Source organism: Panthera onca, chromosome X (assembly GCF_046562875.1).
Source record: "Panthera onca isolate mPanOnc1 chromosome X, mPanOnc1 haplotype 2, whole genome shotgun sequence".
Lineage (NCBI taxonomy): Eukaryota > Metazoa > Chordata > Mammalia > Carnivora > Felidae > Panthera > Panthera onca.
In genome coordinates this window covers 39,136,101-39,148,479 of record NC_138357.1, presented here as the reverse complement: position 1 = coordinate 39,148,479, position 12,379 = coordinate 39,136,101, and the positions used below count along the sequence as shown (strand labels likewise).

At 50.4% G+C, this 12,379-nt stretch overlaps 1 protein-coding gene across 10 annotated transcripts in view; it reads left to right on the top strand.

Annotated features, from left to right (window-relative positions):
• The window catches only part of TMEM164 (transmembrane protein 164), a 164,222-nt gene that overhangs the window by 115,982 nt on the left and 35,861 nt on the right, over window positions 1-12,379 (top strand). For 8 of the 10 annotated variants that reach the window (XM_081793800.1, XM_081793803.1, XM_081793802.1 and 5 more), the window contains one exon: window positions 9,370-9,448. The exons of the other annotated variants lie outside the window; for them this stretch is intronic. In XM_081793800.1, coding sequence (XP_081649926.1) covers window positions 9,370-9,448 — 79 coding nt within the window. The remainder of the gene's footprint in view (window positions 1-9,369; window positions 9,449-12,379) is intronic. 10 annotated transcript variants of the gene reach the window in all.

Here is a 12,379-nt window from a genome sequence, read left to right as displayed (position 1 = left end):
GGTTATTACATACTTTTTAAAATTACACATAACATTCCATTTTGCATCTGTACACATACAGCTCTGCGTGTGAGTGCAAGCATCTCTGTTAGTATAAATTCCTAGAAGTGAGTCCAAGTGAATGGGTATTTAAATATTTTGGTAAATAATGACCAGTTGCTGCCAAAGTGAAGATCCCTTGTTTTTCCTTCCCATGAATATCTGTTAGGATTTCTGCCATATTAGGTCATACAGATTTACCTCATTTAAATTTAAACAATTTCCCAACTTTTCATTGTAGGGATTTTCATACCGAAGAGTTGAAGTGATAGTGTAGTGAACAACCACATGTCCTCCAGGTGGATTTAACAACTAACATTTTCCCATATTCCGTTTCCACTGCTGTTCTTTCTGTGTAAGTTTGCTGAATCTTTTCCAAAAAAGTTGCAGACATCTTGACGTTTCACTTCCAAATACTTCAGCCTGAGTTCCCAGGAATAAGGAAGGGGTCATATACAACCACAATGCTGTGACCACACCCAAGAGAATTCTCAACAATTCTACAATGCTGTCTACTTTATCTGGTAATCAGTTTAAATTGAAATTTCCCTGATTGTTCCAAGAACGTGTTTAACTTTTTAAAATAATCTTTTTTAATATTTACTAATTTTTGGGAGACAGAGAGACAGAGTGCAAGCAGGGGAGCGGCAGAGAGAGAGGGAAGACGAAGAATCCAAAGCAGGCTCCAGGCTCCAAGCTGTCAGCACAGAGCCTCACGTGGGGCTCGAACCCACGAAACGTGGGATCATGACCTAGGCCGAAGTCGGACGCTTAACCGACTGAGCTACCCAGGCGCCCCTGAAATAATTTTTTGATGTTTATTTATTTATTTTGAGAGGGAGAGAGTGCACATGAGCAGCGGAGGGACAGAGAGAGAGGGAGAGAGAGAATCGCAAGCAGGCTCCGTGCTATCAGCAGAGCCCGCTGTGGGGCTTGATATCCCGAACCGTGAGAAATCAAGAGTCAGACACTCAGCCAACTGAGCCACCCAGGCACCCCTTTAACTTTTTGTTTTGTAATCAGGATTCAGTCAGGTTTCAAGATTGTTTTTGACTGTTCTCTTTAATTTTTGTTCATTTTAAAAAATCTAGGCACAGTCTCTCCCAGCCCCTGCTTTCTTTCTTCATGGCAGCGAAATTTTGGTGACTCCGGGCCAGTCGTTTTGTAGACTTTCGCACATTCTGGATTTGTCTGGCTCTTTTCTCGTGGCACCTTGTTGTTTTTAATGGCAGCATGGTATTCTGTTCCGTGAACGTACTGTGGTTTATTTTAAGTTGTGGGCATTCCTTCTGTGGCCTCCTCTAGCAAGTGGTATTATTTAGTTCCCAGGAGTTTGTGGCACCCGTAGGCCACAGTAAAAGTCTGTGGTCAGTTAATGAAGACAAAGTGTTCCAAAGCCGAACTCGGTTGGCAGGAACAGTACCAAAGGCAGCAGTAAGAGTGGATTGTGTCCCTTCCCCCGCTAAAGGAGATGGATTATTGTTTTGGTCTGTTCAGGCTGCCATAACAAAGTACCACAGGCCCAGTAGCTTCTATAGCGGAGATGCATTTCTCACAGTTCTGGGAGCTGGAAGCCCCAAACTGGGGTGCAGGTGTGGTGTGGTGAGGGCCCTCTTCTGGACCGCAGGCTCCTTGCTGTGTCCTCAAGGGGTGACGGGGCCACGGGGAGCTCCCTGGGGTCTCGTATAAGGGCACTGATCCCATTCACAAGGGCTCCCCCCTCAAGACCTCATCACCTCCTAAAGCCCCCCACCTCTTAATACCATCCCATCGGGCCATGAATTGGGGGGAGGGGTACAGACATTCAGACCATAAGCAGTTCTCTCTTCTGATTCTCTGATTTCTTGTGGGCATCGGGGGCTGAGCTGAGACCAGGGTCCTCCCCTTAGAACCCCCTATTCTTACTCTGCACCTCATCATCAGCCAGGGAGTGTTCTGGTAACGCCGAATTCTCTTGCCACGCAGCGCGAGCTCCGAGATCGTGAGCTCCCTGGACTTCTAGCACACCCCTCCCTCAGACAGTTATCCTCCCTTCGCCTTGTCCTTCCCTTCTCATCTCCTGGAGCCCGAGCCGATACCCTCTCTCGTGTTCTGGGTCCCACTCCATGCAGGACCTCTCACTGCCCAGCGTCTCCTGCCTATCTTGCTTCTTCTGCTTCTCCCTCTCCACTCACCACTGGCTGCTTCCCTCCCTCCGTAAATATGTTCCGGGCTCCCGTTCTTCACTGTTATCGCTCTGTAGATATGAGCCTGGAGTTATGATTTTGTCTCTCTCCACCCATGCACTCTTGTTGGGAGGACCGTGGGCCCAGGGTCTGCAAAGTGAGGTGCGTAAGATGTTCTGTTGGGGTGCTTAGGAAAATATTAGCATATCCATCTTAGAGTTTCAGCTTCTTATTTTTCCATGCTAGTGTGGTTTTTTTTGTGGGTTTTTTTGAGTTTTTTTTGTTTTGTTTTTTTGAGAGAGAGAGAGAGAGTGCAAGTGAGCGAGGGGCAGAGAGAGAGAGAGAGAGAGAGAGAATCTCAGGAAGGGCAGGAGGGAAAGGGAGAGAGAGAGAAGCGGGGGCTCATCCAAAGTGGGGCTTGTGTTCACCCAAAGCAGGGCTCGTGCTTACGCAAAGTAGGGCTCAAGATCACCCGAAGCAGAGCTCGTGCTCACCAAAAGTGGGGCTCAAGCTCACCTGATGCAGGGCTCGAACTCATGAACAGTGAGATCATGACCTGAGCTGAAACCAAGAGTCGGATGCTTAAGTGATGGAGCCAACCAGGCGCCACCTGACCTTATCCTTTTATCCATTAGCCTCCTCAACTTGACCATGAGCTCTTGTAGGGCAGAGACTGTGTCTTCATCATTGCTGTATACCCAGAGCCAGGCACATTTCCCTGCCACCTAGTAGTGTCTCAATAAGTGTTGTGTTTTTTTTTTCTATTGATTGCATGAGAGTAAGAATAGGACTGTCGTGGGTAAGAAGAGGAGAGTGGTGCTGACAGCCCTTTGGGAGATAAAGAAGTCTCCAGGGAGAAGCTCTCACCTAGAGACAGGCCAAAAGAATGAATCACTTTGTCGGGGTGGGGGGGGGGGGGTGGGTTGCACCTGAGTGGCTCAGGCAGTTAAGTGTCTGACTCTTGGTTTCAGCTCAGGTCATGATCTCATGGTTTGTGAGTTCAAGCCCCATGTTGGGTTCTATGCTGACAGTGCAGAACCTGTTTGGGATTCTCTCTCTCTCTCTCTCTCTCTGCCCCTAACTCTCCATCTTTCTCAAAAATCAATAAACAAACATTAAAAAAAAAAAGAATGAATCATGCTGGGAAGCTAAAGTTATCCTGGTAGTCACCTGATAAATACACTGACATGTGACTTAGGGCCATGGGACAGGCCCAGGCTCTACTCTTGCTGGAGGTTCTTGCTAAGGCAGAATGATTAGGTAAAAAGAGCTCCAGCTTTTGACCCAAAGAGGCCTTGCCTTAAGTCTTGCTGGCCGGAATGGAAATCTGGCCTTTACCACTTACTGGCTGGATTAATGTTGAAAAGGATACGGGGTAATAACAGCTAGCATTGATTAAGCACATATTGTATACCAGCACTGGGCCAAGAACTCTACATGCATTATATCACCTAATGTCACCACAGCTTAATGAGATAGGCATTATTATCATTCCTATTTTATAAATGAGCCACGTGAACCTCAACAAGATTAAGTGATTTGCCCAAAGGTGCTTTGCAACTAAATGATGGAGCTAGAATTTCAATCTGAGCAGCCTGGCTCTAGGCTGGCCATATTCATTTGGAAGTCATCAGTAGACAGAAGTCCTTTACAGCCAGGAGCCTGAATAAGGTTATCTAGTGAGGGAGAGCAGATAGAAAGAGAGCCAAGGACTTGGTTCTGAGCCCCTTCTATATAAGGGACAGAAGGAAGATCCGGTAATGGAGGTTGAGAAGGGGAGTCATTGAGGTAGGGAAAGAATAGGGGTGAAGTAAGATGAGGCCTGAAAATTGGCCAGGACCAACCGGCATGTATAGTTGCACAGGTTGTTAACTGCACAAGGGGGTGATTGTGCCAAAAATCTTTGGGACACCCTGGCATGGGGATGAAGAAGGGGTGTCTCCTTAAAGTTCACACAAAGATGTCACACGGGTGTGCTTCCGTCCTTGTTGCCCATTAGAATTAGGATGGGTGTCATGGGTAACCTCAGTAAAAGCAATTTGAGGGGTGTGGTGGGTGTGAAAATTTGGAGTGGATGGAAGGATAATTCAGAGGAGAGGACATGATGGCAATGAGAAGAGACAATCTTTTTGAGGACTTCTGTAAAAGGGAAAGCAGAGATATGGGGTGGGGGCTGGTGGGGAAAGCAAAGGCAGGAGTTTTTTCCTCTTTCGATGGAAGATATTGAAATGTACTTGTTTTCTGATAGGAATGATCCAGTGACAAAAAGGGACAGTTGCTGGTGTGACGTCCTGGAGCAGGCAAGAAGGGATGGGATCTAGCACACACGTGAGGGGACTGGCCTTAGCCAGCAGCATGGTCGGGGGATCCTGAAGAGCAGCGGAAGAAAAGGCAGCTCTGGGGATGGGGCGCAGGGAGGAGGGAGACATCGAGGCAGGTGCCCGCGGATGTCCTTTTCCCATTGCTCTTTTTTCCCCCAAATGGAGTAGAAAGGCATTTCACCAGCTGAGGGGCAGGACGGAGGAAGGTTTGAGGAAGGCGCAAGAAGTTGTACAATAGTTGTCCAAGAGAGAGGAGAGCAAATGGATTGGGGCATGTGGATGGATGGTTGGGTAGCATTAAGACTTGCCGTCATGAATTTAAGGGGGGTTCACGGCATAGTTTTATATTTTTCTCCGGCAATGCTCACTTGCCTGGGGGGTAGAGACGGGAAGGCAGAGAGTTTGATTTTACCAGCAACGTGGATTTGTAAAGCAGGTAGGATAGAGTGGGGAGAGAATGTCCGGAGGGTTGAGAATGTGGGGAAGCGGCTGAAGGGCAAGTGTAGAAGTGAGGATGTGAGGTCGGTGAGGGGCAGTCAAAACGTGGTGGGATCAGTGGACCATAGGTCCCAGTGAAGTTGTAAGACGGATATGAAGCGAGTGAGTTGTTGGCTAGGTAGGCTGTGGTCGTTGGAGAGTGGGGTACACGACAGGCCAGTGCTAACACTGTTGAGGACACAGGCATTTTGACACATTTCCAACACAGGAACGTTGGAAAAAATGACAAGAGAGGGAGGCAGAGTCTTCAAGGCCAAATGGGAAATGCACGGGGAGACGGTCCATAGGTGGCCGCAAGAGCAGTGGGTAGTAGAGTACAAGGGCATGAGATTCCATTGGGGGAGTGGTTAGGAAGGAGGCAGAGAGAATGGCTGTGGAACAGCCAGCGGTGTAGAAACAGCAGTGAGGAGCAGACAGGACCCCTCCTGGCCCCGTGGTACCGGGCAACATGGGAGGAGAACCACCCAGCACTTGAGAGGGCTGTAGGGGTGGCCGTGACCTCAGAGGGGCAGGGAACCAGGTTTTCATTAAAGCAAGAAGGTGAAGGGACTTCTCAGAGGAGAGTTTGAGAATGAAGACGATTTCGAATAGTCCTTGGGTTCCAGAAGGTAGGCTGGAAGGGTTTCTAGAATTGAGGGAAGGTGAGAGATGAGGTCAGATTAGGGAGGGATTAGAATTCAGGTGTTGGGGGGCGCCTGGGTGGCTCAGTCAGTTAAGCATCCGACTTTGGCTCAGGTCATAATCTCACGGTTTGTGAGTGTGAGCCCCATGTCGGGCTCTGTGCTGACAGCTCCAACAGCTCGGAGCCTGGAGCCTGCTTCGGATTCTGTGCCTCCCTTGCTCTCTGCCCCTCCCCTGCTTGTGCTGTCTCTCTCTCTCTCTCTCAAAAATAAATAAACATTAAAAAATTTAGAATTTAGGTGTTGGGTGGTGACTTGGGAGTTTGGGGCTTCTTATGGTGACTGAGGTAACCAAGGATGGAGGGCACGGTGGGATTGCTTGTCTCCATGGCAGAGCATGGGGGTGTGGCCGGCAGAGCCATATGCTAGGAAGAAGGTCACATGCTTGCCATGGACGGAGTCTGTGCCCCTAATGCTTTAGGCAGTCTGAGTCCAGAGGCCTGGAGGGCTTTATCAGCCTGCTTTTTTTTTTTTTACAGGTTTTTTTTTTTTAATTTGAGAAAGATACAGAGAGCAAGCAAGGGAGGGGCAAAGAAAAGGAGACAGAGTCCTAAGCAGGCTCCATGCTGTCAGCACAGAGCCTGATGTGGGGCTCGAACTCACAAACCGTGAGATCATGACCTGAGCCGAAACCAAGAGTTGGACACTTAACTGACTGTGCTGCCCAGGTTCCCCTACAATAATCTTATAACAGCGTAATTATTTCCATTTTACTGGTGCCAAAACGGGTGGAGAGGTTAGGTGGCTTGCTTGAGACCAAAGGGCTCTTAAGGACATAATGAAATCTAGAAACGCAGATTTGACAGTCTCCAAAATTTTTGCTCCTAGCCATGGTGCTAAACTGCCTCCCTGGACATTGCAGGTGAAGGGTGTGCTTTCCAGGAGGTCTGTGAGTGCAGAGGGGTAAGCAGTAGCTAGAGTCTGGAAGGACACGGCAGGGGCCAGGGGTTGTGGGTCCTTAGCCCAGTTCTCTGCTCCATGCTGTACGACAGCAGCTTGGTTTCCCAGGCCTGTTTCAGGGGGAGGGAGGTCAAATCCCGTAGGTACCTGAACCTTCAGATTACAGCCAGACTGTTGGACCTTCCTGGGACCTTTTCCTCCTTGCCTGTTTTCTGGGTGAGCACAGTCAAGGCAGTTAACCCTTTTGTGCCTCGGGTTCCTCATCTGTCAGATGACACTTGGCCTGCCGGCCTCATGGGGTTTTTGAGAGGAATGAGGAGGGTCATGGATATGGAAATGGTTGAAAAAGCATGAAGCAATACCCAACTCAAGATGGTAGGGTGATCCTGGATCATATGACTATTGAGGGTCCAGTATGGACCCCCGAGACCTCCAGAACTCATGCTGGTGATGCCCATTGTCAAACCTTTTTCTAGCTATTCCAGCATGGTCTGCAGAGCCACGTGGAACCTCATCTCTTTTCCTGGGATTTTCACATCCGCCTGTGAACATAAAATAGTACTTGGGCATCATCTGGGTCCGTGGGCAGTTTTCCTTCTGTGTGGGTTTTTCTTTCTTTCTTTGTTTAAAGTTTATTTATTTATTTTGAGAGAGAGAGAAAGCGTGAGTGGGGGAGGGACAGAGAGAGAAGGAGAGAGAGAGAATCCCAAGCCCAATGTGGGGCTCGAACTCACAAACTGTGAGATCATGACCTGAGCTGAAATCAAGTTGGAAGCTTAAACAACAGAGCCACCCAGGCACCTCTCTCTCTCTCTCTCTCTCTCTCTCTCTCTCTCTCTCTCTCTCTCTTTTAATGTTTAATTTATTTTTGAGAGAGAGAGAGAAAGTGCACGAGAGAGAGACAGAGAGCACGGGGAAGGGGCAGAGAGAGAGAAAATCCCAAGCAGGCTCTGTGCTGACAACAGCAAGCCCGATTAGGGACTTGAACTCAGGAACCGTGAGATCATGACCTGAGCCAAAGCTGGATGCTTAACCCACTGAGCCACCCAGATGCCCCTGTGGGTTTTTATTTTCAAGGGCCGGAGCCAGCATCTCTGTTCATGGTCTACAGTCATCACAGCTGCCATTCTGGGGGGCTCTGCCATCTTTTGGTTTTAGTCCCTGGCACAAGGCATGCTTGGGCTCTCACGCCTGGGGAGCCCATAACTGCCTCCTGTCATTAGCGTGCAGTCTTGGTTCTGTGCTTGCCTTGTAGGGAATAAGGAGGCAGTGGACCCTTCCCCTGGGTTTTCTTGTCTCTCTCGGCTTCCGTCTAGGGGTGTGTGTGTGTGTGTGTGTGTGTGTGTGTGTGTGTGTGTATTGCAGGCTGTGTAAGCCCCAGAGGCCAGGCCTCTTGCCAGCTGCTGAAGTTTTTTTCCCCCAGAATTGTGTTAGCCACCCAGCTGTTTGCATTCCTAGCCCTCTGCCAAAGTCAGTGGCGCAGTCCCCATGCCAGGTGGAAACCGCGCTGTGCTTGGGTAATCCAGGGCTTCCATTTTGTGAGGGATGGGAAACAGCAGTGAGTGAGCAGGCGTGTTGGGTGGAGGGAGGGTGGGGCCGCTCCTTTTGGCACGCCATGTCGGAACTGGCCCAGCTGCTTGGTCTTCACCCAAAAGTAGGGCTAACTCTGGACTGACCCCAAATATCCAGTGGGGAAACTCTTTATTCTTGGATCTAGACCCGACCAGGCCTAGCAATTGCCTTTTTGTTTTTTATTTTTTTGGAAATCTGGAAAATGGGACTAATAAATCCTATGTCGCACGTTCTCCATGTCAGATGAGAAATAAGCTTTTAAATCATTCACCACCTTGGGGCGCCCGGGTGGCTCAGTGGGTTAAGCATCCAACTTCGGTTCAGGTTGTGATCTCATGGTTCGTGAGTTCGAGCCCTGCATTGGGCTCTGTGCTGACAGCTCAGAGCCTGGAGCCTGCTTCAGATTCAGTGTCTCACACTCTCTCTGCCCCTCCCCTGCTCACGCTCTGTCTCTGTCTCTCAATAATAAAGCAACACAAAACTGGGGTGCCTGAGTGGCTCAGTCGGTTAAGCATCTGACTATGGCTCAGGTCATGATCTCGCGGTCCCTGAGTTTGAGCCCCGTGTCGGGCTCTGTGCTGACAGCTCAGAGCCTGGAGCCTGCCTAGGATTCTGTGTCTCCCTCTCTCTCTGCCCCTCCCTGGCTCGCGCTCTGTGTCTCTCTCTCAAAAATAAACAAACATTAAAAAAATTAAAAATCATTTACCACCTCCTCATCTGGAGCAAGAAGTGACATTACATTGTGTTTTCTCAAGCATATTCTGCAGAATACTGAGTGTTCTTTGGGGAAGAAAAGGCACTGGCTAAGTTTGGGAAACACTGGATAAACAATTGTTAGCAGATTCTGTAGTGGCAGAGACCACCCAGATCCTCAGTATACCACGAATAGCCGTGGTGAATCTCCTGGGGATCTAGTATATGCAAAATTTCTTAATCAACTGGCTGCTTTCTTTTAGTGAAATGTTTTTTCAAGTACCATCGCTGCCAAACGTGCTTTGGAAGATGCCGGGCCGAGGTCATAAGTGTATATTCATTTTATTCTTTTTTTCACTGTGATTGTGAAGGGACGTGAGCACTTGCAATGCATGGCTTGGCTAAGATGTAGGTCCTAAAGAGCAAGGGCCATCCACTTCAGAAGCTGTTGACATAAGTGCTTCCTGCTCTGTGACACCTCTCTCCCTCCTGTCCTTACAGCTCCCCTTTGAATTGGAGATTTACTACATTCAGCATGTTATGCTCTACGTGGTGCCCATCTACCTGCTTTGGAAAGGAGGTAAGCCACCCCCCCCCCCTCCCAGCACACCGCCAGTGCCACTCCCACGCCTATCCACCCCACACCTAGCCACTCCCACACCTAGCCACTCCCACGCCTAGCCACCTCAGGCCTAGCCACTCCCACGCCTAGCCACTCCCACGCCTAGCCACTCCCACGCCTAGCCACTCCCACACCTAGCCACTCCCACACCTAGCCACCCCACACCTAGCCACTCCCACGCCTAGCCATTCCCACGCCTAGCCATTCCCACGCCTAGCCACCTCACACCTAGCCACTCCCACGCCTAGCCACTCCCACACCTAGCCACCCCACACCTAGCCACTCCCACACCTAGCCACTCCCACGCCTAGCCACTCCCACACCTAGCCACCTCACACCTAGCCACTCCCACACCTAGCCACCCCACACCTAGCCACTCCCACACCTAGCCACTCCCACGCCTAGCCACTCCCACACCTAGCCACCCCACACCTAGCCACTCCCACACCTAGCCACTCCCACACCTAGCCACCTCAGGCCTAGCCACTCCCATGCCTAGCCACTCCCACGCCTAGCCACTCCCACACCTAGCCACTCCCACACCTAGCCACCCCACACCTAGCCACTCCCACGCCTAGCCATTCCCACGCCTAGCCACCTCACACCTAGCCACTCCCACGCCTAGCCACCCCACACCTAGCCACTCCCACACCTAGCCACTCCCACGCCTAGCCACTCCCACACCTAGCCACCTCACACCTAGCCACTCCCACGCCTAGCCACTCCCACACCTAGCCACCCCACACCTAGCCACTCCCACACCTAGCCACTCCCACGCCTAGCCACTCCCACACCTAGCCACCTCACACCTAGCCACTCCCACACCTAGCCACCCCACACCTAGCCACTCCCACGCCTAGCCACTCCCACGCCTAGCCACTCCCACACCTAGCCGCTCCCACACTTAGCCACACCCCCACCTAGCTGCTCCCTTCTGTTCTGGGGAATCCTCATGTATTGGATGCCCACCAGGATCTTGAGCTACTGCCAGGCTGGGTTTCTGCAGTATCCTTTATGCCACACACCAGGGGGTGAGCAGATGGGTGTGGATAAGGCCTGCAAAGAATCTGGGGGCTTTTCAGAACGCTTGTTTGTGCCTTGTGGGTAAGCACGCTGCTGCTGTGTGTCCTGGGGCCTAGGCCTTGGGCTGGTTGTCTGTGGTGACATTGGGTTTGCATGGAAACCCCCGCAGCCCCGATTCTGTCACTCACTTGTGCTGTGCCTCCCCCGTTGCGTCAGTGTGCAGTATAGGGTAGGAGGAGAGAAGGAAGCACTCAGCCCTGTCAGGAGCAGGACCTTGTGCTCTTGCTTATTGTATCCATCCTCTCAGAACCAAAGAAGATATTGAGAGGGGCAAGAAGTGCAGGGACTGTGAGGTTCTAGGGCTGAGGGAAGAAGCAGGTAAAAGAACAGTGACCACTGTGTAAAACAAACCATTGACAACCTTGATCTTGTCATGAGGGAGAGACCTCCAACTTGGTAGAGATGGCCTTGAAAGGAAAGCTGATCTCTTTGTGACCTCACAGTGACCCTTAAGTTATCCCCCCCCTTCTATTATGTGGTAGATGAGAGGGGACTAGCCTCTCTGTCTTGGTTGCTGGGACTTCTCTGGGGGACCAACACCACTATCTCACCTCAGGCCACCAAGGCTTTCATTTCTATCACGTTGAAAATGACACGAGGCCATGTGGGCCCTTAAAGCCACTGGAAGATGGTTTGGAAGTGGTGCTTCCTCTAACTCAGGAATCCTGGCAAATCTGAAGAACTTTTGGCAACCTGGGGACACATTGGAGGACGGGTACCGTTGCTCTCGGTGGAGTCTCCTGTCAGTCAAGAGATCTGCCCCCCTGTGCCCTGGTTTCTGTCAGATAGCATTTTTTCTTAGGACTGGTCTCAATGTTCTTTGAGGCTGTTTTTACCCCGTGCAGCCCCTTGGGGGTCTCACAGACTCAGAGAGCACCTTCTTTGAATTTGCTCTAAATGTACTGTTTCCCCCTCTAAGCTGTAGGGCAAGTCTCCATATCCAGGAGACGTGTCCATTTTTCAGGTATGTCTCCTGTGGCACAGGAAGCAGCTTGCTAATAATATTCAAGTCTGGGGGATACACTCATTCTGAATAGAACCAGGCAGGCAGCTATCTCTGCATTCCAGAAGCAACCCCCCTCTCCTTTCTGAGGGATGAGATGCAGGTTTTGGCTCAACGTGCATGGCCATTAGTTAAACCTACTTGGCTCCGAGGTGCCCGTAAAAATCTGTTAGGTAGCTGAGCCAGACTATTCTGAGATGGAAAATACCAAGTAGCCATCCCCATTAACCCCTCCCCACAAAAAACCCCTCACAGTCTGGGAAGCTGCAGCTTCTAGAAGTGCTAGGTTCCACTGCAGCCTTCTGTTGAATCTGTCGCCACACTGTTTGGGGTAACTGAGCCGAGGAAGCAGGGATGCCAAGGCTTAATTCCAATTTATTTCTCACTGTTAGTGATTCTTTCCTCTTTCCTCTGGTGCCTGGCCCAGAGTAGAGGCTGTAAAAACAGTAACGGTAATAATAGCCACAGTAAATATCAGCTTTTTATTGAGTGTTTCCTGTGTGTGAGATACTTTGCTAGGCACGCTTTGTGTGTTTTCTCATCCAACTAACCCTGGTGAAAATGCCCCTTCTACAAAGGAGAAAGCCAAGGCTCAGAAATGTTAGGTACCTTGCTCACAGCCATCAGTAGCAGAGCCAGGATTCAAAGCCTGGCCTCGATTCCCTCTCAAACCAGTCCTTTTCTCCGCGTACCTCATTGTCCTAAAAGGCAGGCACCTGTCCCCTAACCACACAGCAGGTTGGGAGTCTCCCCTCCAGCCACCCCCAACATGTATTTGTTGAACACTTACTACGAACCCAGCA